General features: G+C 36.4%; 1 protein-coding gene across 11 annotated transcripts in view; it reads left to right on the forward strand.

The window, feature by feature from the left end:
• The window catches only part of LOC131427388 (calcineurin-binding protein cabin-1-like), a 1,620,795-nt gene that overhangs the window by 197,203 nt on the left and 1,397,691 nt on the right, over nucleotides 1-25,901 (forward strand). For all 11 annotated transcript variants that reach the window (XR_009229264.1, XR_009229263.1, XM_058590537.1 and 8 more), the window contains 2 exons: nucleotides 5,978-6,134; nucleotides 6,185-6,429. Coding sequence is in view for 9 of the 11 variants with exons in the window: in XM_058590537.1 (XP_058446520.1) it covers nucleotides 5,978-6,134; nucleotides 6,185-6,429 (402 nt within the window). In the remaining 2 variants the exon portion in view is untranslated. The remainder of the gene's footprint in view (nucleotides 1-5,977; nucleotides 6,135-6,184; nucleotides 6,430-25,901) is intronic.

Here is a 25,901-nt window from a genome sequence, read left to right on the forward strand (position 1 = left end):
GGACCAATGTTCTCGATCTGGCTTATTTGAACGTTACGGATTTTTCGAAGTCCGGAATGGCAATGTCACACTTTCGCATAAATAAATTACTTCATTACTGATGAAAAACTTATCAGGTGTACAACTTTGCTTCCGCCGTTTTTCGATAGGTGGCTGTACCGGCTGAGGCTGGTCCAAATACATAGATGATAATGCCTTTAAAGTGAGTGTGTACAGTGCCTAACGAATTGTCATCGCCGTTTCAGTGACAGTTGTTCTTGTTTTCGTATTATTCACGCTCGAAAATGTCTGATTATGTGCCCAATTCTCGCCATTTGCGGAAAGTTTTACTTTTCTGTTACAATTCGCAAAAAAAATGCAGCTGAAGCGCATCGAATGCTCTTAGAAACTTACGGTGATGCTGCTCTGAGTAAAATAACATGTCGGGAGTGGTTTCAACATTTCAAAAATGGTGATTTCGATGTCGAAGACAAACATGGTGGTGGAAGAGAAGAAACCTTTAAAGATGAACAACTAGAAGCATTGCTTGATGAAGAGCTCTTAAAACCGAGTGAAACCATCACAGGAGATCGCTACCGAACGTAACTAATGCGCCTTAGTTGCGCGCTAAAAGAAAAGCGGCCACAATATCAAGAGCGATATGATAAAGTCATCTTCCAACACGACAATGCTCGGCCTCACATCGCAAAAGTGGTCAAAAAGTACCTGGAAACGCTGAAATGGGAAGTCTTACCCCACCCGCCGTATTCCCCAGATGTCGCCCCTTCTGACTTCCACTTATTCCGTTCGATGGCACACGGCCTGACAGATCAACATTTTCAATCCTTCGAAGACTTGGAAAAATGGATTGCTTCATGGATGACGTCAAAAGACGACTTCTTTTTTTCGAACCGGGATCCGAAAATTGCCGGAAAGATGGGAGAAAGTTGTCGCTGGACAATACTTTGAATAATACATCTGTAAGCACTTTTTCGCAATAAAGCTTTTAATTTTGGAGAAAAACGGCGGAAGCAAAGTTGTACACCTGATAGCTTGCATTAAACTTTATTTGCTCTGCTCTATGTGAACGAGATAAACAGATGTGATACGACAGAATGTCAGAACTGAACTAACTGCTGACCTATCAGCAGGGTTCAGTGGGTTGCATTAAAAAGATATCACACTCGATCAGCATTGTCAACAAAAACTCACTGTTCTGAAAAGGCTCATCCAGAAGCAACTTCCTGAGGATCAGAATATGGCTGAGCACCTAGAAATTACACAGCTGCACAATCGTCAAATTTGAACGATTCGGATGACGAGTTAATCATGGCGTTGGAAAGGCGTCCGAAAACAGACCTTACACTGGATTATGTTTAGGGAAAACTGATGAAAGAGTGGCGAAAACGCGTAGCGAAACATAGTGGCAATGCTGGTGCCGAGATGGAATTTTAAATTTCAGATAGATAACATCCAGAAAAGAAAACTTCAGTGAAAGTGTATCACTGTTGTGACAAAGAAGGACTTTTCCGAAAATATTACCGGAAACTTGAAGTAGACCAGAAAGCAAGAGGCAATAAAACGGACGGTGATGAAAACAAAGTGAACACTAATCAAAAAGTGAATATGGTGCACGAGAGCAACAGTGGAAGTGAAATTTGTCTTGCCGCTGGACTTGCGGGAGGTAGTTCGAGAGATGTGGTGTGAATTCTCGACTCAGGAGCCCGTCGCCAGTGACTTTTCAGCAGGAATGGCTGAAGAACGGATGGGACATTTATAACGCGAGTAACCGTTTACTCACGAGGCGCTCTTAACTGGGAAGAGTCACAACAAAAACTGCATCCATATTTGGCACCGACAGTTAGGCCACCGTAACGAACAAGTAGTGAAGGAGATAGTAAGAGATAAACTCGGCAGTGGGATACAACTTCAAGAGTGTAGAATCGGATCTGTCTGCGGAGTATGCTGTGAGGGCAAAATGGCGCTAAATCTGAATTCAAGTCCAGTGCTATGGGAAACCTCATTTATACCGATCTATGCGGTATCTACATCGCGTGGGTCTCGATACTTTATGACCATGCTGGATGATTAAAGTCGGTACTGGGTTGAGTATCTTTTGCGGAAAAGTTGAATGTCATGGGAAAATTACCGAATACACGTCTATGATGAGAAATCAACTCATGCGCCACAAAACTTGATGGAGGAGGAGAATATTTTGAAAAACGTTTACAGAAGTTTTTGATCAACAACAGAATGAGTCCTCCGATGTTCAAGTTTCAGTACCTACCCTGCCAGCAATTGAAGCAAAAACCGAAAACAGAAACCAACAGAACCCGTAAAAAATAAACCATTGTTTTACAGCATAAACAATTGATTTACAATTAGATCTATTGGTTACAATGCATTTTATTGTATCTTGACAAGATTTCTTTCGTTTTTAACGATTCATATTGTTTCTTCGATTCTACAATTGAATTTAACCCGAATAAAAAATATTGTAGAAAAACAATACGATTTGCTGTTACAAAATAGGTTGTCGAAAAACAATACGATTTGCTATATATATTTGCAAAATAGGTATAGTATCGTAACAATTCAAATCATAAACTTTTCTCATATATGTTTTCTTGGAAAATAACTGAATGTACAGTTTGTGCATATTGTTTGAAACATCACGTGTACAATAAATTTTATTGTAGAATCGAAGAAACAATATATTGATTCGTTGGAAACGAAAAAAATCTTTTCAAGATACAACAAAATGTATTGTAATCAAAAGATCTAATTGTGAATCAATTGTTTATGCTGTAAAATCAATGATTTATTTTTTTACGGAATGGCTTACAAAACCGCTGGGTATGCTTGAAACTCAGCATCTTTCGAAAAAGATAGGATTACTACGATAAATATTAGTCGTAGAGAAGGCAACTGCTGAGGAGGAGAGATGAAGCTGACAACACTTACTCTACAACTGACAATATATTCTGTTTTGTGCAGCGCCCTTAGCTAATTTTCTTTTGAATTTGCTAGTAAAAAGATAAGAAGTTATGAAGGAAACTCGTCAACCGAACTCCCATATCAGCGTAACCGCAGCCTTGTTGTAGAAGCATTAGTAAGCGCAGCGATGCTGTAGAAACAAAGTCATTTTCACGGACACAAGTCACTGCCACTGGCATAGTGACCATAGTGACAGTGGTCTCGGCTTTTGGTAGAACTTCGGGAGAAAGTCGGGTGAACTTTCTACTTAAAATCCAAGCTCAGCTTGAACTAAAATCTTCGGGCTTCACCCGAAAATAAATGTTGGGAGCTTAAAAACCCATAGTTGGGAAGAGATAATCAGTTAGTAAGTTTCAGAGAGTTCGCGGGAAATATCCGTAACTCTCGGGCGTCGACCCGTAGACAAGTCAGTCGGTTTTCGGATAGTAGTCCGTCAATCAGTCAGTCTGTTTCAGAGAGTTCGCGAAAAATATCCGTAAGTCTCGTGCGTCGACCCGTAGACAGTTCAGTCAGTTTTCGGTTTTCAGAGAGTCGCAAGTCACGGTCGTCATAGTCTAGAGCGTAGCCTGTGACACTTTAGGACGAAATAAAAATATTATCAATTGCGCGATTAACACTAAAAAGAGAAAATGTCGTTCTCATGTTAATAATCGTTTTCAAGTAGTACCAATCAGTGTACAATATCATTGTAAGAGAAGAATCCGCTAAATGTGACTGACAGAAAAGCATGAAAACAGTTTTGAATAGTGATAAAAAAGAATCCGCTAAATGTGGCTGACAGAAAAGCATGAACACAGTTTTGAATAGTGATAAGAAAATAATCCGCTAAATGTGGCTAACAGAAAAGCAGGAAAACAGTTTTGCATAGTGATATGAAAATAATTCGCTAAATGCCTCTTTATTGTGCGCTAGATCGATCAACATTAGAATACGCAGCTATCGTTTGGTCACCGCATTATCAAATAGATATTGATAGTGTCGAAAGTGTTCAACGCAAATTCGTTAGATTTGCCCTTCGCAATCTACCATGGAGGGACCCATTCAACCTTGCTAGTTACAAAGATCGCTGTCGGCTTATTGAGCTAGATCCGCTGTCTGTACGTAGGAACGTTTGCAAGGCTGTCTTTATTGCTGATCTAATTCAATTACGTGTTGACAGTCCTGATCTCCTACAATTGATCAATTTTGACATTCATCGTCGAAGTCTTCGTTCTCATCCATTTATACGAATTCCCCATGCTAGAACCAATTACGGATATAATGAATCCTTTTCCAGTATGTGCCGTTAATTCAATACTTGCTCATAGGAATTTGATTTTCTTCTCTCTCGTAATGCAATACAACGATTATTCCATGATTCTTTATTTTCGCAGTTATAATGCTAATGTTAATTCTTTCCGCTCGCACACCCCTTCGTCTCTCCACCATCTCCATTGAAAACTAATAAATTCGCTCGTTGTAACTAATCCTATTGTATCTCCTCTTCCATCTTCATCGTTTATCTCCTATCTTTTTGAACACTAATTAGATCTATATGTCGGTTCTAATCACGTTTGCTCGCCCACTTTTTTTAATCCGTCTTCCACCATCTTTTTCGACCACTACTTAGATCTACATGCCGAACCTAACCCCGTTTCGTTCGTCAACTTTCATTCACCACTCCCTCCTTCTACCTCCCATTTTAAAGAATATTTCTTTTCTTCTCTAGTTTCAATGCAAAATCACCATCGTATACCCGATGGGTTTAGTGTCATCTAATTACTATAGAGTTAGTTAGCTAGGGTTAGTTTTAATTAATAGTATTAAGTACATACATGTATCTGTTGGATTGTTGTAATTTGTTGATATAAACAATAAGAAGGTATTATGCCTGCTGTACTGCACATACTTGCATATCAGTCCCATATGGAAAATCGGCATGTCGAGAAAAAGACGATCAAAATTTTATTTCCGAAATTTTTGATTTATTTTGCTGCCTAATGCTAAATCAGGGTATTATTACACGAAATATCGGTTATACACCTTTGCTATACCAATATTGCAACAAACGAAATTATCTAAATTTGCACTGAATGAGACTGATATGAGGGTACTTTGCATATGGGACAGACATGAGTTGATATTTTTTTCAAATTTTACTGATCAAACCCTCAACTTTTATTGCAATTTCTAAGAGTATATTGAGGATAGCTTCTATTCCTCAAGCTAACTCAAAATTGGCGAAAATCGATATGGGACTGATATGCGAGTATGGGCAGTGTAGTGAGAGATTAATATTTCAGCTCCATTGGACCTTTTCCTGCTCCAAATAAATAAATAAATAAATAACTAATTCAATAAATGCTAAATGCTGACAGAGAAGCATGCAAGCAGTTTTTGAATAGTGATAAATAAAAGTAAATATCGGATTTGTCAGCACATAGCCTGATGGTAGCAACTGGAAGAAGGAACATTCACTGAGGGATAATAGCTTTCTTTCGTGAACAAAACATACAGCACAAGAAGCGTAGATCCACTTTAGTGTTACCGAGAAAAGATAACAATTGATCACAGTTTTTTCGGAGATTTTTCTGCCATTGTGTAGTTTGCCTCCTTCTACCTTTTGTGTAAAAACCTTAATTGTGAAGTAATAAAAGTAAATAAAAGAAGTTTAAAGAAGGACAAAAAACGGGCTTTTTATTTCTAATTGTGAAAAAACACCCCTCCAATCCTCGACGCACGCCGCTCGGACTGCGCGGCAAAATACAGGCTATTCATTTGTTTATTCTTTCCTTTTTTATCTATTCATGTAACGATACCGACGAATAAAAATGTTTCTTAATCGTTAAAATCGCTGTTATCATGCACGAACTGTCCCCAAAACATTCACAATAATAAAAAATTTCTATTCATTAAATGAACATAAGAATTGTTCCACTTTTAATGTCATTGTGCTCATTCGTGTCTTCTTTACAACTCTGTTGCTCTATGTACTATTTTTTAATTGAAATGTATTTTACAGAGTTTCATTCGAAAATAAAATTTCACCATTCTCTGGAAATAAATTTGATAGCGAAAATGATTTTTCTAACCAGCTAAATCATTCACCAACGTGCTCAAATGATCAGTTTATTGAAGACAGTGGAGATAAATTTGAAATCGTTATTAAGGAGCTGCAGGTAAGATTTATATAAATATATTGAAAAAAAAGTAATTTTTTTTTTTGCAGAACGTCGAATTCGACTTGTTCATATCAATAAAACTTTATGTACACTCGATATCATCCTATTGGGATAAATATATTCCAACCGATTTGCGTGAGATTTTTGAAGGTTTATTCAAATTATTTTACGAATATCAATGCAGCCAGACATGGAACCAACTTTCGGCAGAAGAAATCTCAAATACATTTAGAACTGCATTGTTTTATCTAGAACTTCTCTCAGATCGCAATCAACAATTCAATGAGAAAAGGTATTTTGTTAGTACATTGCATGTATAAATATAAACATAGTTCTATGATTTAAAATGTATATGCATAAACATGTTTGAAATATAAGTTTGTACATATTGGTCAATCGCAATCTCTTCGAAAAATACGAAGAAGCTTAAGTTTGTACAATCGGTCAAGCCATCACTGAGAAAAAATGAGTAAGTCCCATTTTGGATTTTTTTGTTCACTATTCCCAGTATTTCCGGAACCGGGAACTGGGGGCCGGTTTAGCCAAAGTCAGTTCGTTTAATAAGTGGTTAATATAACCTACAAATTAAAACAGTTTTGAGCCATATGTAGAAGAATTTTTCGCTTGTTTGCATCGTTGCTCTAAATGACGGTGTGCAATATAAAACATAATGTACACGATAGTCCCGGAGCCGGAAGTCGGATCAAGATGAAATTCAATGTCAACTTATGGGAATATGAAACCTTTCTTTGGAACCTCAATTTGTGAAAATCGGTCAAGCCATCTCTGAGAAAAATGTGTAAGCTCCGTTCTGCATTTATTGACCAGTATTTCCGGAAACTGGGAACCGGTATAAGATATAGTTTAGTAACTAAAATAGCCAACAAATTAAACAGTTTCGAGCCAAATACAGCAGAATGTAATCCTAGACGAAAAATAAAGTTAATGACGGATAATGAAAATGAGTTGACAGGTTTTAACGATTTTGAAAATAATGAGTTTTTTACTAAAAATAAATGAAATACCCGGCGTTGCACAGTGGTTCGAATCAATAAAAACGTGGACATAAATCAGTAGCTGCCAAACCGTTCTTTTAATGCATATAGTTGCTTTGAAGAAATTATTTACAAATATATACCGCGTAACTTGATCATATCATTAATTGTTCATGGCCTACTTTGACAAAAAAATTTACCATTACTTTTTTATCTGAAGAGATAGAAATTTTTTTTCTTCTACAAAGTTTTAGAACTAGTAAAAATAATTTACTTTGTCAAATATACCAAAAGTCTAGGTCGCACCGTTTCGGATATACAAAGCGTTTTTATGGCAACCCCCTTAAAATCAGTTTTTTATTTTGTTATGCATACTTTGTTTGGAATAATTGTAGAATTTATAAAATCGCATATTTTTGTTGAAGATAGTGCATAGGTTTGTTCTTTCCTGGCAAAGTTATGCAACATTTTACCTTTTTTTTACCTAGGATAAAACCTTGCACCGAAGCGAAATATGCAACTTTATGCAGCTGATTTTTACAAAATTTGTAGGAAAAGATGTGCCCAATATCATAAAAAAAAATCTAAGTGGAACTCGGTGGAACTTTTTTTTAGGTCTTTTCAAAGATAGTTTTAATTACTGAATTATGGCAACCCCCTTAAAACTAGTTTTCTAGTCATAACTTGTTTCGTGTTATTTTTTTATGCATACTTCGTTTGGAATAATAGTAGAAAATATAGAATTTCATAATTTTGTAGAAGCTAATGCATAAGTTTATTCTTTTCTGGAAAATTTATGCATAATTTTACCTTTTTTACCTAGGAAACCTTGTGCCGAAGCGAAATATGCAACTTAATGCAGCAAACTTTAATAATACTTATAGGAGAACATGTACCTTATCCAATTTATTTTCCAATGAGTATATCTTGAGTACTCTTCTTGTGACTCATTTTCACTATGGTCATGCTGAAACCATGAATGGTTAAGAAACAGAGGGCGTCACGCGTCTGCTATTTCTGTAACTCACTTTTGCAGTGAGCGTCGCCCGATCAACATCTCGTCTTAAAAATCGTGTTGCTTCGCGATAACTTAATTTATTTACACGTTTAAACATGAAATCTCTTCGTAAAGGTTTGTACTTTAACAATACTTTATCATATTCTGTCTAGAAAACATTGTTCCATTTTTTAAATATGTGTTGAAGTTTTGATATTTTTTTGGATTTTTTCCACTTAGATTAATTCTAAAATTGTCAATTGTCAAAAAGTAACAAAATAAAAATCGCAACAATTTGCTTAAGTTGCGCGTGCAAGCATGAACTTGTTTATGCGTGTTTACGCGCGTCCAGACTGGTAGTCGGAAATAGGATAGAAATATCTTTCATATATTTGCATACGTGCATAGCATGTATAGTAATAATCCATGGGGTATTTCACACAAAGCCTTTTTTCAACAGCCTGTAAAATATAACAAAGATACAAAAATTCGTCCAAGGCATGAATGTACGGTTTTTTTTTAGGTTTCAAATAAGCGATTCCATAAAACAACCTTTATAGTTTATTGAATGAAAAAAGTTAAAAATTAATAAACAAATAAAAAAAATCCAAACTTGGGCACGAGGAAAAACAGCCATGAAAAAACGATGACAGATGTTTTTTGTAGACTCCTAGTAGCGTCTGACCCACTGATTTCGAATATTTATTACTAACCTATCAAAACTAGAAAGAAATTGTCACTGGAAGCAATTGATATGCTAGAACTTACAACAGAACAAGAAATTAACGATACGGAAAACTCGGACGATAGCGTGACTGATACTTATTGATCGAATGCAATGCGACTTAGTGACATATTGTAATGATTTATTAGGTAACATTAACTACCTAGTTGATTGATTAGGTTGTGAAAAAAGGTGGGAAAAGTTACTCATTTAAATGCTAATTTTGTAGTAGATACTTAGGTAATAGAGATACATTCTACGTAGGTAAATCAAAAAAAACTGTTTTTAAAATAAAGCGAATATCTCAAAAGATATATTTTTTTACATTATTCATATCTTCAGCAAAAATACTTGAAGTGTTATTTTCTTTGAAATGAGATAGAAAAAAAAATTTTTCGTCAAAAATAAATTTTTTTTTTCGAAATCGGTGCTACCTCCTTAACAAAAATTAAGGTTCTTCTTTCAAAAGAAGCGTTATAGAATTTTGTAAAACTTCTTCGAAGACACGTTAGCTCTTAAAAATCAGTGAAAGTCTGTACAGACTTGTGACCGTCTTTTTCCAATTTTGGACCACTGTGCGCCCTCTGTTTCTTAACCATTCATGGTTTCAGCATGACCATAGTGAAAATGAGTCACAAGTACTCAAGATATACTCATTGGAAAATAAATTGGATAAGGTACATGTTCTCCTATAAGTATTATTAAAGTTTGCTGCATTAAGTTGCATATTTCGCTTCGGCACAAGGTTTCCTAGGTAAAAAAGGTAAAATTATGCATAAATTTTCCAGAAAAGAATAAACTTATGCATTAGCTTCTACAAAATTATGAAATTCTATATTTTCTACTATTATTCCAAACGAAGTATGCATAAAAAAATAACACGAAACAAGTTATGACTAGAAAACTAGTTTTAAGGGGGTTGCCATAATTCAGTAATTAAAACTATTTTTGAAAACACCTAAAAAAAAAGTTCCACCGAGTGCCACTTAGATTTTTTTTATGATATTGGGCACATCTTTTCCTACAAATTTTGTAAAAATCAGCTGCATAAAGTTGCATATTTCGCTTCGGTGCAAGGTTTTATCCTAGGTAAAAAAAAGGTAAAATGTTGCATAACTTTGCCAGGAAAGAACAAACCTATGCACTATCTTCAACAAAAATATGCGATTTTATAAATTCTACAATTATTCCAAACAAAGTATGCATAACAAAATAGCTCGAAACAATTTATGAATAAAAAACTGATTTTAAGGGGGTTGTCATAAAAACGCTTTGTATATCCGAAACGGTGCGACCTAGACTTTTGGTATATTTGACAAAGTAAATTATTTTTACTAGTTCTAAAACTTTGTAGAAGAAAAAAAATTTCTATCTCTTCAGATAAAAAAGTTATGGTAAAATTTTTTGTCAAAGTAGGCCATGAACAATTAATGATATGATTAAATTACGCGGTATATATTTGTAAATAATTTCTTCAAAGCAACTATATGCATTAAAATAACGGTTTGGCAGCTACTGATTTATGTCCACGTTTTTATTGATTCGAACCACTGTGCGTTGCTCGGAAATATTTCGTGAAGGCAAGGCCGAAAAAAATTCTAGAAATTGTCCTACCCATTGATACTCTAAATATAAATAAACACAACTTAGACGACAACCCAATTGAACAATGCTCCGTACATGTTCAGATTGCAAATGATCAGTGTCCCATCTCAGATCTTATAATTTTTACGGTATTCTCGACAAATTGGATCTGTTTTATATTTGATCCCTTTTGTTAGGAACATTTGAAACACATTTGTCTCTATAAATACCTTCTTAGTAACCTCTGAGTTCTAAAAAGTGTATGTGCTCGTGACGTACTTCTGTATAAATATAAACATAGTTCTATGATTTAAAATGTATATGCATAAACATATTTGAAATATAAGTTTTTACAGAATTGGTCAATCGCAATCTCTTCGAAAAATACGAAGAAGCTTGAATTTGTGAAAATCGGTCAAGCCATTACTGAGAAAAATGAGTAAGTCAAATTTTGGAATTTTTTGTTCACTATTCCCGGTATTTCCGGAACCGGTAACTGGGGGCCGGTTTAGCCAAAGTCAGTTCGTTTAATAAGTGGATAACATAACCTACAAATTAAAACAGTTTTGAGCCATATGTAGAAGAATTTTTCGCTTGTTTGCATCGTTGCTCTAAATGACGGTGTGTAATATAAAACACAATGTACACGATAGTCCTGGAGCCGGAAGTCGGATCCAGATAAAATTCAACGTCAACTTATGGGAATATGAAACCTTTCTTTGGAACCTCAATTGGTAAAAATCGGTCAAGCCATCTCTGAGAAAAATGTGTGAGCTCCGTTCTGCATGTATTGACCAGTATTTCCGGAAACTGGGAACCGGTATAAGATATAGTTTAGTAACTAAAAATTAAAACAGTTTCGAGCCAAATACAGCAGAATGTAATCCTAGACGAAAAAAAAAGTTAATGACGGATAATGAAAATGAGTTGACAGGTGTTAACGATTTTGAAAATAATGAGTTTTTTACTAAAAATAAATGAAATACCCGGCGTTGCTCGGAAATTCTAGAAATTGTCCTACTCATTGATACTCTAATTATAAAGAAACACAACTTAGACGACAACCCAATTGAACAATACTCCGTACATGTTCAGATTGCAAATGATCAGTGTCCCATCTCAGATCTTATAATTTTTACGGTATTCTCGACAAATTGGATCTGTTTTATATTTAATCCCTTTTGTTAGGAACATTGAAAACATATTTGTCTCTATAAATACCTTCTTAGTAACCTCTGAGTTCTAAAAAGTGTATGTGCTCGTGACGTACTTGAATTAACGTTTCTTGACCCATTCGATCTAGGCTTCCATGCCTATAAACACTTGCTACTCCCTCCTCGTTTTAAAAATACTTCTGACATCATTACAAGGTGAGATGAAAAAACTGCAACCAACTTCAGACTGCTGCCATTTCTAAACCGCTCGTCCCACAGCTGTCAGATTTATTCTAGTGACAGCTCATTATATTATTTACAAGGGCACAAAAGCATTTTGGTGGGAATTTTTCAGAAAAAAAGTTATTTGTGATGGAATTCAAGTGTGATAGTGTGATTGCTTTGCATTTGGCTGGAAAACCACAAGTGGCTATCGTTAGAGCCCTCCAGCATTTAAAAGTGAATAAATCTTTTGTGTCTCGTACCATCGCTCGTTACCGTGATACTGGTAGCGTAGCCCGACGTCAAGGAAGTGGACGAAAAAAAACAGCAACATCGGCAGAAATGGTTCGAAAAGTGAAGAAGCGAATTGAACGAAATCCGCGTCGCAGTGGCCGAAAAATGGCTCGTGAGCTGAACATATCGCAATATGCCATTCGGCAAATATTGAAAAATGAGCTTGGACTAAAGCCATTGAAGTTCCAAAAAGTGCAAGATTTTACTGATGCGCAAAAAAAAGTTAGACTCGAAAAAGCTAAAGAGTTGCTTCGCTTGGCCGAAAGTGGTGAACTGCCGAATTTGGTTTTCTCCGATGAGAAACCATTCGTTATCCAGCAGTTTGTAAACAAACAAAATGATCGTGTTTACTTGCCAGAGAGGTCAGCTGAAAATTTGCAACTTCGGCTGGCCACCAGAACTCAAAAGCCGGCCATGGTGATGGTGTGGGCCGCCATAACAGCCGATGGTCGCTCGCCGCTCGTATTCATCGACCGTGGGGTCAAAATAAATGCGCAAATCTATCGCGAAAATATTTTGGAGGGAGTTCTGAAGCCCTGGGCACGCAAACATTTCGGCCGCAGACCTTGGACATTCCAACAGGACTCAGCACCATCGCACTCAGCACGCGCCACCCAAGAATGGTTAAGAAATGAGGTTCCTCGCTTCATTTCCACCGCACAATGGCCACCAAAATCTCCGGATGCCAATCCGTTTGACTATTGTGCCTGGGGTATTTTGGAAAGCAAGGTTGGCACTAAAAAATACCAAAGTGTCGATCATCTCAAGCAAGCGCTTCGCCGAGAATGGGACAAAATACCGCAGAGCCACTTTCGGGCAGCGTGTGATGGTTTCATTGGCCGTTTGAAGGCCATAGTTGGTGCCAAAGGTGGCCAATTCGAACAAATCTAAACCGATTCTCAAATTTGATGTTATTTCCGACATTTTTTGCTTTCATTCAATAAAATTTAAAAAAAAATGAAAAAATTATGGCGTTTTACTTTGTTGCAGTTTTTTCATCTCACCTTGTATTTCCACGTAATTGCCGTAATTGCTCAAAATTTTCAATCTGATAATGATTATTTTATAACGAAAGGCTGTCCATCATCATAACTACATTCGTACTATAGAATAACGGTAATACAAATGTTGTCGGAAAGTTGTATCCACCACATTTGGTCAATAGTTTTCTTAATTTACATAAAAATGCACATTGATTGTATGATTTCTTCGTCAATTCAAATCAATGATGATAATACTTATTACTCCTCCAACTTGTGAATGTTTTTGTGAACCTCACTTAGTCGCTATAAATATGCTGTACTCGTAAAGAAGTACAAATTTTTCGTAAAACCCGATCAATTTTCCCTCTCCCACAAAATAACCTTATAATCTATTTTGATGTGAAAGTAGTATCTGTATTAGTCAAGAATCGTTTCTCATCGAATAAATTTTACATTGAACTCCCCTTTTGGTAGTGAACTTACTACAGATCTCCTCCATGATTAATCTGAGTAGTGCAGAAAGTATTTGTGTTCTTCAAAAATTAAATAACTTTAGTAGTAATGGCCTCAGCTTGTCATCATCGCGGTTTTGTTTTTTTCTATAGTTTTTGCTTTTTTTCCATGCTGAGGTATGTATGTGTCCGAAGATAATGAAATGACATATGTGAATGTTCTGTCTGGAAAATTTTCAAATAAGAACAAAGGTAATAAAAATAGTAAGACTCGTTCGGTCATTATGATAAAACCAGTCGAGTCATCACAAACGAGGAAATGTTTGAAAGATAAGCTAAATCCAAGAGCACATAAAATTAGTAACCCTAAAAACTGCTAAGATGGCTCGATTATTGTTGAGTGTGCAGCCGGGTAGGATATTAAATTAGTGAAAGAGAACATTGAAAGCACTAAAAATCCACACCTGGGAAACCAAAAATTAAAATAGTGGGGATGAGTGATCGGTATTCCTCTGATGTCTTCATCGATCTTTTGAGAAAAGGCGAACTCAAAAATAATCACCCCCTCCAATTTTTTAACAAACACCATAAAGACGAACACACATTATTTCAAGTAACATTTTCAATTTTAGTAAATACTTGTAGCTGTTTTGCGTGTTACATTAGAAATTCCGAATGGAAAGCTGAATTCTGAAAATGAATTATGAACCTGAGCCCTAACATTGAATTCTTGACTTACTCTTGCATTCTGGACTTGGATTCTGGACCTGAATTTTAGATTCTGCACTAGAATTAAAGAATTTGGTTCTATATCTGAATTAAAAATGTGTATGCTGGAGCTGTATTCTGGTTCTGGGAATGAATTCTGGACCTTAGATCTGAGTCTTTGTTCAGGACCTGGATTCTGCATCCGATTTCTGAACTTGAATTATGGACCTGAATTTGGAGTCTGGGTTCTGGACCAGAATTCTAGGACTGTATTCTGTATCTGAATTCTGGACATGAATTTTAGTTCTATATTTTGGAGTAGGATTCTGTAAATGAGTTCTGGACCGGAGTTCAGAGCTCTAATTCAGGACTTGGATTCTGCATCTGATTCCTGTAATTGAGACCTGAGATCTGGAATGGAATTATAGAACTGGATTCTGGACATGAACTGAGCTGAGTTTTGGACACAAATCTTAGATTTTGCACCAGTACTTGGATTCTGGAAATGTATTTTGAACATGAATCCTGGAACTGGATAATAAAATAAACAAATAAATAAATATCATAAAAGCTATAGTGGAAGAAAGAGGGTGTTTTATTAATGTTGATTTTAACCTAGCATACATAAAAGAAAAGCAAACTCCAAAAGAAAATATTACGACTAAACACAATTGTTTCTAGTACTCGTTAACGCCTCTACCTGTAAATTAGCAGATATTTATAAGTATATATGCATTGTAGATAGTTTTTTATTACACTTATCTTTGCACGAAATATAGAAATCAATTTCCTCACTTCAATTTTTTTCCAGCTCCACGAGCAACGGCGACCTTTTGCTTTGCAAAATCGAAAAGAGACATTAGATGACAAATGCCTCATCGAATTTCAATAAAAGCTAACCTGGGTTCTGGATCTGAATAATATAACTGGATTTTGGACATGAATTCTAGATTTTCGCCCAATACTAGGATTCTGGAAATGAATTTTAGACCTGGATTATAAACCTGAATTCTGCATCATGAATCTGTTCCTAGGTTCTGGGAATTAAATCTGGAACCTAGAGACTAGAGCTAAATTCTAGGAGTGGATTCTGAACCTGAGTTCCAGAGCTGAAATCTGAACCAGGACCAAAAGTTTTAGAAAATATTTTTTCGTTATTTACGATCCTCAGACTACTGTACATTTGATCGTAAATAGCTAAACATATTTCCGATGGTATAGAGTTAAAATGATTATGAAAAGGCGATCCAGAGAAAAAAAACACTACTCCTAAAAAACTAGCTCCCGCTGTTGAGATATGAAAGTCATGCGATATTGATAAGGACTAAAACATCACAAGTTCGACGAAACCCTTCGATTGTTTTTTGCCTTTCTGTATAGAAAGGTATTAGAATTGCTGGAAAAACCGACTTTCGAACGGAGCCTCGGAGACCCATAGTGTTATATACCATTCGACTCAGTTCGACGAGATCGGAAAATGTCTTTGTGTGTGTATGTATGTGTATGTGTGTGCACGTTTCGTGTATGTATGTGTATGTGTGTGCACCGATTTTAACAAAATTGGGCTCGTTTGAAAGCTACTGTCGGGCCATTTATCAAGTTCGAAGATCAAATGGCTGTGACTTTTAGTTCCGAAGATATGATTGTATAAGTGACCGACAAAACGCATTGTATTTATACGCGCTCAATTTTCTCAGAGATGGCTGAACCGATTTTAACAAACTTGGGCTTGTTTGAAAGCTACTGTTGGGCCATTGATCAAGTTCAAAGATCAAACGGCTGTGACTTTTTGTTCCGGAGATATGATGGTATAAGTGACGTAACCGACAAAACACATTGATTTTTACCGCTCTTATATATAAGGGTGCCAATATTTTGGGATCACCTCTATTTTCGTTACGCTCTAGTGCTCAAAAGTTTAAGCACCTCGAAAAAAGCCTTCATGCAAAATTTGACCTAAATCGGACATGCGTAATGGGTGCTGCCCGGTGGTAAAGGTTTGACAATTTTCGATCTTGTAAAAGCACCATAGGGGGGACTAAATCTCGATGTTTCATGCAGTTTTAAGAGTTTCGGCATCAAAAAAAATTTTCAATTTTGGAAATTTCATGTACTCCCCCCTATGGTGCTTTTTCAAGACACATGTTCACAGCCACAATCAAGAAGAGAGCGTCTCTTGCTCATGAAAAATAATTATTACGGTCGTCGCTGAATGGCGGATCTGTATTATAAATGACTGTAGAATTGCATTTTCATGTTTATGAATGATAATGATTATGGCGGCATCTCATCGGATTTTTGTAGCAGTTTAGTACTAATCTGAAACTTAATCTAGTTTAAATAGTTTTCCCGAGAAAAAAACTTCATGAAATTTATTTTTTCATAAAATAATGGTACGTTTTTTTCGCAATTCCACCATGATTTAGCGCCCCCCGGCAGTTAGCGCCAGAGGCGGTCGCCTCACTCGCCTCACCCTCACTACGGTACTGGATGTGAAAGTTGTTACTAATTTGGAAAAACCTCGCTTCAGATATAACAAATATAATGTACTAATAAAGGTTGATAAAAACACTTATAGCAATCTGATGGCAGCCAACACGAGTGCTCTTCAACTAATTTTAAATGCGTAAATTGTCTAAAAATAAACCACTAGGCTTTGGATGATGAGCTACAGGGCGCGTACCCCCGCTTGGTGGATGGGGGTGGGAGTCAATTTAAACTTCGTGTTGACAAAGTCGCTTATAAATGTAACTTTCGCTTATAAATGTAAAAATATGAAAATTATTATGTGATCTGGATCGATCACGGAGTGGACAGGACTAATACTGTTTGAAATTGAGAATATGTCATTAGGTGGTTTCGAGCATTCTTATGCCTGGAATTGGACACCAATTTGAATTATCTTGATCCAATCGGGATAAATATTAATATATTATATTCGTCCTGAACTGGTGAAATTAATTAAAAAAGAGGACTATTATTATCAGGAATAAGAATAAATTGACGTCGTATGAACTGTTAAGGAACTTTCAAACCTTTCCGAACCGGTTCGGTATCGGTACTAATGTTTACACATTGCAATGACGGCGAAACTGATTGATCTTGTAGTTTTTTATTTGTTGAAGAAGAATTGCTGTGCTGTGTCTTTTGTAGTAATGTAGGTAGATCGATCTCAGGTAGTAACTGTTTGTGTGCTTGCTATGTTTGTTTTTTTTTGTGTGTAGGTAGCGGCTTGAAGAGCTAGGAATATTTGCTGCCTTGGTCGTGATTTAGTAACGAACTTGGATTGTTTTTATATATTGCTAAACTTTCCGCAACGTCTAATTTCCATGTGTTGGAAATTTGTCTCAAAATTTTTAGGTCATTTGTAGAAATTTCATGATCATCGATAAATACATGTTTTGCTACTTTCGATTTGAAGTGGTATGGTAAACCCTTTTCAAATTCTTTAGAAGCTTTCGCTATTCCTGCAATGTGCTCTTTAAACCGAGTTTCCAAAGTCCTTTTCGTTTGTCCAACATATTTTTTCTCGCAATGAGAACACGAGATTTGATATACCTTATGATAAAAAAAGAACCGGAATTTTCATTTTAAAAATCCCGCGCTTGTCCAATCGGTAAACTTTCATTCTCTCAACGTTGACAACACTTTTATACACATTCTGTCAAATTTTGACCCATATCGTACCATTAGTTTTTGTTTGGCGTCTATACAAAGAAGTTGAAAAATTTTCGTGTGGCGATTTTTATAATGGTTGAAAATTTAGAACAACGTGCGTGCATCAAATTGTGTGTTTCAAATGGATTTAGATGTTCCGAAACGTTGAAAATGTTAGAAAAGGCCTTTGGTGAGTCGTGTCTAGGAAAAACACAGGCGTTTGAAACGCGTCGCTTCTCGGCTGGTGCTAAAAAAGCTGAATTTCATTCAAAACAGCGTCGTGTTGATGGGGCCAAAGAGATGATTTCCAACGCAGATAGTGACCCCACATTCATCGAATGCATCATAACTGGTGATGAGGTGTGGATCTATGAATATGACGTCGAAACCGCACAACAATCGACCGAATGGCGCTTCGAAGGCGAGCCGTTGTTCTAAATTTTCATCCATTATAAAAATCGTTACACGAAAATTTTTCAACTTCTTTGTATTGACGCCTAACAAAAACTAATCGTACGATATGCGTCAAAATTTGACAGAATGTGTATAAAGGTGTTGCCAACGTTGAGAGAATAAAAGTTTACCGATTGGACAAGCGCGGGAATTTTAAAATGAAAATTCCGGTTCGTTTTTTATCATAAGGTAATCCGGATTTTCTCAAATTTTCTTATGATCGTTTGTCGATCCTAATACAGATTTCAATTGATAGCGCTTACTACTGAAAATTACATTCAAACAAAACTTTTTCAGTAGTAAAAAAATTACATTCAAACCAAAAGCCGCCATTTTATGCTGGTGGGAGTGAATTGAAGTATTTGGTATTATTCTGTATTGGTCGGCTTCCTATATATTTTAAAGGATAGGTTTTTTGCTTCCCTTACGATAAAAATGTCTAAGAAAGGTAAACTATTCTCCTTTTCTGTTTCACAAGTGAATTTAATGTTTTTATGAAGGTTGTTAATAATTTCCAAAAACTTGTTAAACAATCACGTTTGATGATGCAGAAAATATCATCAACGTATCTCCACCAGTGATTATGTAATTATCCCTGTTTTTCTGAACTTTATTCAAGATTTACCATGAACAGTTCGCATAAAAACGGGGACAGGTGGTTACCCATCGGGGCACCTTGCAATTGTTTATAAAATTCGCCTCTGAATTTGAAGTAGTTTACATCCATACAAAGGCGAGCTAGGTTTAAGTAAGCTCTTACTTTTCCTTCCCATAAACTGTTGCTATGTTGTTGAAGGAACCAATCTTCTAATAAATTGATAGAGTCTTTTACCGATACACTCTTGCGTATTGTGTACTGTTCGACTGAAAATTTTTTTTTGCATAGTTTTGAATTCTTTTACTAGCCATTTGAAGATTTTTTGGGTGGGAGCCACAACTGAAGAAATAATTTCCCTCATTGCATTAACAGGTTTATGAACTTTTGGTAACCCTTTTGTTTTGGGTAATATGGGATTGGAGGCCTTGAGGTGGTTTAGATTTATTTAGAAGTTGGGATTGCAATCTTTCAGAATTTTTTCAACTCGTTTAAGAATGTCTGGGAGAGGCTCGGTTTTTTGTTTTCTATAAGGGCTCTTTTGAGTGTATACCGAGTCAATAGAAGTTACATATTTCGCTTTACAAATAATCGCCTATAAATAGTGTAAATCCATATCAATCCTTCTGACATTTATTTCGCTAAATGATCTACGTGCATTTAAAGTCGGTGACATATCGCTTTCATCATACCATACGCATAGTGCGCAGTTATTAGTAGAAAATATCTTTTGGGGAAGACAATAAGCTGCTTTTTGTGCTACTCAGTTCCTAGACACCAGCACTCAGAGTACTCACCATCTCTCACGCATCTGTCATTTCATCACCGGTAGCTCCATAATAATAAGAAACAAATGCGATGCCGATATTTGTTTTGGTTTTTATGGTTCGTGAGGCACCAAAATAGTTTGTCGGTGTTGTTCCAATAATTTCCACGTTAAGTGTGCTAATTTGAATAACTCGCAAGTAAAATCTTTTTGCGAGTGTCCGGGAGTATACTGACTGTGCTTCCAGTGCCGCGAATTATCAAATCGCAACGAGTCCACCGATGCAACTAGGCAATTTATTTTCCAGCGAACTACCTCAGTTCTTAAGTTGATTGGCTCTTTGACGGATGCTATGCAACTTTTCTGTCGCATGTATTCTACAACTTGTTGTACTAGGACCAGCTGCAACCACCGTTCGGGATCACGGGATCTAGCCGAACGTTCTGTCAACGATGGTATACGTTTCTTTGAAAAACTTGACGACCTTCATCTCGATCTCACAAACCTTTTCAATACTCGAGGACAACAACAAACGGCCGCGGACCAGCAGCACTAGTAGACTATCGTTAGCGCAACCTGATAAAATTCCGAGAGTTGACGTTCCAGTACGTATCAATCTTCTTCGAATCCTATAGTTCCGCTCATTCCAGACACGAACGAAGCCGAAAATCCGACAAATACTACTGCTGCTCAATCACCGTCGCTCATAACCACCGCCAATACTTGCAATGCCGATACCGCTACTGCAAAGTGCTACATCTTCAACACTTGCTACATCTTGGTACAGATAGCACTTTCTGCTATCTGTACCAACAACGTAAGCATTCCACCAGCGATATTCTCCACAAGCCACCACAACATTACCACTACGCATCCGCCGCCAACCGTCACCTCTATCAACACATGTTTGCAACCACCGACATTTCCGACCAGTTATTATGACAGCACTGTTCCACATCCACCACCAACCGTTACCACCGCTACTGTGATCTCCACCAACGGTCATGCAAGCCGTACTCAACAACGGGTCACCGACTGCCAATTTCACACTATCACACTCAACCACAGCCGCCTACAACAACTGACCTTGCCGTATCTGTTTCGCATACTTTAAACATTTCTCAATCAGAGTCTAGAACAACCAACATTCTGAAACCATTACCTAACGAATTAACAAAAACAGGCAAGCCAAAGGGCCGTCATTAATTTTATAGATTATTTGATCATCGTAATCTTATTTGTCCATAATAACCACATTATTTTCCTTATCAGCCATTTTGTAAAATACAGGCTTTTTTCACAATTCTTTTATTAATACTTTCTCTTTAATTTTTTTTATGTTTTTAATGACTTCAGCTACAATCGTTCTGGCGTCATTAATTTGTGAAAAGGGGAGATTACAGTTATTGAGACCCGTTTCTTCGTCTATAATTACTTGTTCGAGATTTTATTAAGAAGGAATGGCATGATTGAACCCATAGTTGAGTAGCTATTTTTGTCGGTGAAGTTTTGAGATGAACGGTTAACCAAGAAGTCATCCAGAATTTGTATGGAAGGTTTTGAGGGTCGGTCTTTAGACTGTTTGGATCGTAAATTCTCACATTTCTTGTAGAGGAGGAGCCGTTTCCGTAGGGACTCACATTCATCCTCAAATTTTACTTTGCTCAAGAAAGTAAAAAAAAAAACAAGGGGGTATTCTTTGGCTAATTTCAAATGAAGATTTATTTATATATTTATTTTATTTCTTTATTTTATTTATTTTGAGGAGCAGAGAAAAGCCCGATGGAGATGATTAAAGCTAACAGTTAAAGCTAAAAAACTAACCCTATAACTAGTTGATGACACAATATTACAGCATTACAGAGCAGCTTCCTTGAAGGCAAGATAGAAGAGAAAAGTTGATATAAAGATGGAAGAAGAATGTTTGTTGAGGGAGCAGTGATTCAGCGTGGACGAACGACGGGGTTAGATTATAGCATTCTAAAGTTTTCGCGTTTAGAATGCTGTATAATTTTTTAATTTTCACATTGAAAATTTTGTTTTGAATGTTTGTTGGGATAGAATTTCCTATTTTTGCTTTGCAGCAAGTAGGAATGAAACGAAATCTACTACATTTTTTTAAAACGCAATATCCTTAGATATTTCAGCAATGTTCTTCCTCATCCTTATAAATTTGTTTGGCTCATTTGGCTTGGTAACCATTGTCAAAATTTGTATTTTAAGCGGTTAGTGGAATGGAAAAAATGACTTAACAATTTTGATACAAATTTCCCACCCATGTAAATTAGACGTTGCGGAAAGTTTAGTAATATATAAAAACAATCCAAGTTCGTTATTAAATCACGACCAAAGCAACAAAAATTCCTGGCTCTTCAAGCTGCTGCCTACACACAAAAAAGGCGGGTGGGTAATGTCAGAGACATAACTGGATGTCGTGAATACGAAAACAACTTACAATTCCGAATATCAATTAATTGATCAATTATGATCAATATTGATGAATTATGCAAGCATTCCACTTTTTCACATTTTTCGCAAAAACAAAGAAGGCTTCACTTGATCTCGATTACTGTGAATTTCACACAGCGAAAAGTGCACAAATCTAATCAAGGCGTGCGTGAAGGGCCAAATTGTGTAATTTTCTAAGATATTCAACACTGATTGGATATAAACGATTTTGAACACTGTTGCGAATTTAGAACTGTGAAAATTGCAAAAAAAACTGATCATATTATCCTAGATTTGCACTGCATTGCTAATTTACAAAGAAGCAATCTTTATAGTTCTTTAGGTAACATTTAAAGCCATTAGAAAGGTTGATTTTGCATAATGTTCCACATTGTTGTCCATTTCCCGTTGTATGCAAACGACCACCAACAGGATGATGTAATCGATCTTCTTCGAAGGGAAACTGGCTCTGCGACCTGAGCGTTTGAGGTTTTGTACAACGCAAAAAGTCTGCTTTCATTGACGACTGCTCCATCTGACGGCTGAAGTCCAAATGAAAAACCACACAAAAGGTCTGCTTTCATTGACGACTGCTCCACCTGACGGCTGAAGACCAAATGAAAGCACTACCTAAGCGTTTGAGGCTTTATACCACGCAAAAGGTCTGCTTTCATTGACGACTGCTCCACCTGACGACTGAAGTCCAAATGAGAGCACGAGCTGAGCGTTTGAGGTTTGGCACCATGCAAAAGGTCTGCTTTCATTGACGACTGCTCCACCTGACGACTGAAGTCCAAATGAGAGCACAACCTAAGCGTTTGAGGTTTGGTACCACACAAAAGGTCTGCTTTCATTGACGACTGCTCCACCTGACGATTGAAGTCCAAATGAGAGTTGCGACCTGAGCGTTTGAGGTTTTTAATCACGCAGAAGGTGCACCCTCCGAAGCTGCTAGTCCCACGACGTTTGCTTCCGTCCAACACACAAGAAGGAATGATCGATTTTTGACCACAATTCCCCTTTTATACGCAGTCAGTTGATGATATGTGCTTGACTACCTCAAAATCGTCGTCCTTGCGCGAAAAACCCAAACGAAAGTAAAGAGTTTTCCGTGTTGTTTTCAAAGTTTGAGAAAACTTAATTTTTGAGTTGTTTGTGGTTATCTCACACTGTTCAAAATATTATCCTCAATTCCTGATCATATTTTTGATGAAATAGTGAAAGAATTATGTAGCTACCGTTAATACAAGTCGAGATATTTACGATTAAGTTCTGCCCATTCTTCCATATGGCTAATTTTGAAAAGGCACCCCATAGTAAAGTAAGTCGTATTCACGACAAAACAAACATAGCAAGTTCATAAACAGTTACTACCTAGGTTTTTTCATAGTGGAATCCAAAGGAACCTTTTCTTTCTTTAAGACGGTTTAGTTTTCATTCCACTAACCGCTCAAAATGCAAATTTTGAAAAAATAAAAAAAAGATCACAGAAATTTGAGCAATCCATTCCATTGACTTTTTATTGACTTTATATTTTATTTTCATGACTCTCAATGAAATGAGACTGTTGAAATGAAAGATTATAATCAAGACCAAAGATGTTTGAGGAGGAAAAACCCTACGGTGTCCCAGGAAAATAATGAATAATATATAAAATACATATTATTCATTATTTTCCTGGGACACCGTAGGGGTTTTCCTCCTCAAACCACTTTGGTCTTGATTTGGTAAAAGAAGAAGGTGAATGCACTACTATTTTTACTATCACATTCATTATTTTTACTATTATTATTATTATTATTATTATTATTATTAATATTATTATTATTATTGTTATTATTATTATTATTATTATTATTATTATTATTATTATTATTATTATTATTATTATTATTATTATTTTTATTATTATTATCATTATTATTATTATTATTTTTATTATTATTATTATTTTTTTTTGTTTTTTTTTTGTGTTTGGGGAGTTTAACCGCAGTTGCGGTCATTCGTCCCATAAGCTATTTATTCAAGTGTCGATATGCATACATGTCATTTAATTCTATAGTAATTTCAATAAATTCGTTTTTCTAAGAAATATCACCAATTTTCGTTCCTTTTCCTCGTTGTTACTCAAAACGTCTCCAATGGTCGTCGCAAGGTTACAGCTTTTCCGATGAGTTTCGTATTTTCTGCAGTCTAATAGTATATGTCGAACCGTCAGTGGTTCATTACAGGTCCGGCAGTTGCTGCTGTCTCCGTTGAATAGGTGCTGATGTGTTAATCTGGTGTGACCGATTCTCAGTCTACTTAGCGCTCTTCTTTCTGTGGCAGGAAATCTGTCTGGCCATTTATTCGTTGTATATTTTATTGCTCTAAAAAAACTGGTACTACTTTGCCACTGGTGTTCCCATTGCAGATGAATATTTTGTTTACATGATCGGATTGCATCTTCTGCCGGAATCGCATCACATTCCGGTTCACCGCTGGACGATTTTGCTAACTTGTCTGCTGCTTCATTTCCAACTATTCCAGTATGTCCTGGAATCCAACAAAGCTCAACTAATTTGTCTTTCAACTCCTCTTCAATTTCTTGAATCCAGGCATGCCGAGATTGGCCTTTTTCAAGTGCTGATAGTACACTGGCAGAATCCGTAAAAATGACGGCCGCTGATGTGTTTGTACAAATATTTAAAACGGCGTAAAGAATTGCTCTTGCTTCAGCCGAGAAAACAGAGCATGTATTAGGCAATTTTTTGCTGACTTCAATATTTTCGCTTACTACACCGAAACCCACACTATCCTGGCCAACAGACCCATCTGTAAAAATTATTCGATGGAACAAATATTTTGTGGCGCAGAGTTCTCGAAATAGTTGTTGTGCTTTGGTTGACGGCTCACCGACTTTGAACTGCTTTTTCAAAGACCAATCAATTTTTACTGTTGTTGAGTACCATGGTTTGTCTCCGAAACGTCGTAGAGTTGCAATTCTTGGGAACGTTTCTCCGGTAAGCGATTGATACGTTATTGAAGCTCTTTTTAAAGACGGAAAATTATCAATAACTTGATCAACAGTGTTCAGTGATGGAAAAAGGATGTTTAGTTTTTGAATAAATCGTATTGCTTTTACTGTTAAATTCGCGGCGATCATTTGTTCAAAAGGAAGTTGTCCAGCTTCGGCCATTATGGATTCAATCGGACTCGATCTGAATACTCCCGATGATTCTCTTATGGCGGTGTTGTATAATGGTTTCAATGTTTTCGAAATCGTTGGGCTACCGCCATTAATAATACTCATTCCGTAGATTAACTTTGGAAACAGCACTGCGCTGGTTATTTGCTGTAAAGTTTTCCGTGTTCCTCCGTACATTACATTTCCAACTACTTTGAGGAAATTCAACACTGATTGGACATTACGCCGTGTAGCTGCTGCATGCCGTTTGAAATTTAAACGTTTATCCAGGATGATTCCAAGGGTCTTAATGTATTCTGCTTGGGGTACTTCTAAACGGTCAATGGTTATAGCGGGGGTTTCTGGATGCTTCCGCTTTTTGCATATGTGAATAAAGCTGGATTTTTCAACTGAAATCGACATGCTATTTTGCTCTGCCCATATACCCAGCATGGTTGCTGCTTTTTGCAGTTGTTTTCGCACTTGTTTCGCATTTTCACCAGTAGCCATTACAAGAACATCATCAGCATACACGAAAACTTGGATTTCCTTGGGTATTTTCTCGA

Source organism: Malaya genurostris, chromosome 2 (assembly GCF_030247185.1).
Source record: "Malaya genurostris strain Urasoe2022 chromosome 2, Malgen_1.1, whole genome shotgun sequence".
NCBI lineage: Eukaryota > Metazoa > Arthropoda > Insecta > Diptera > Culicidae > Malaya > Malaya genurostris.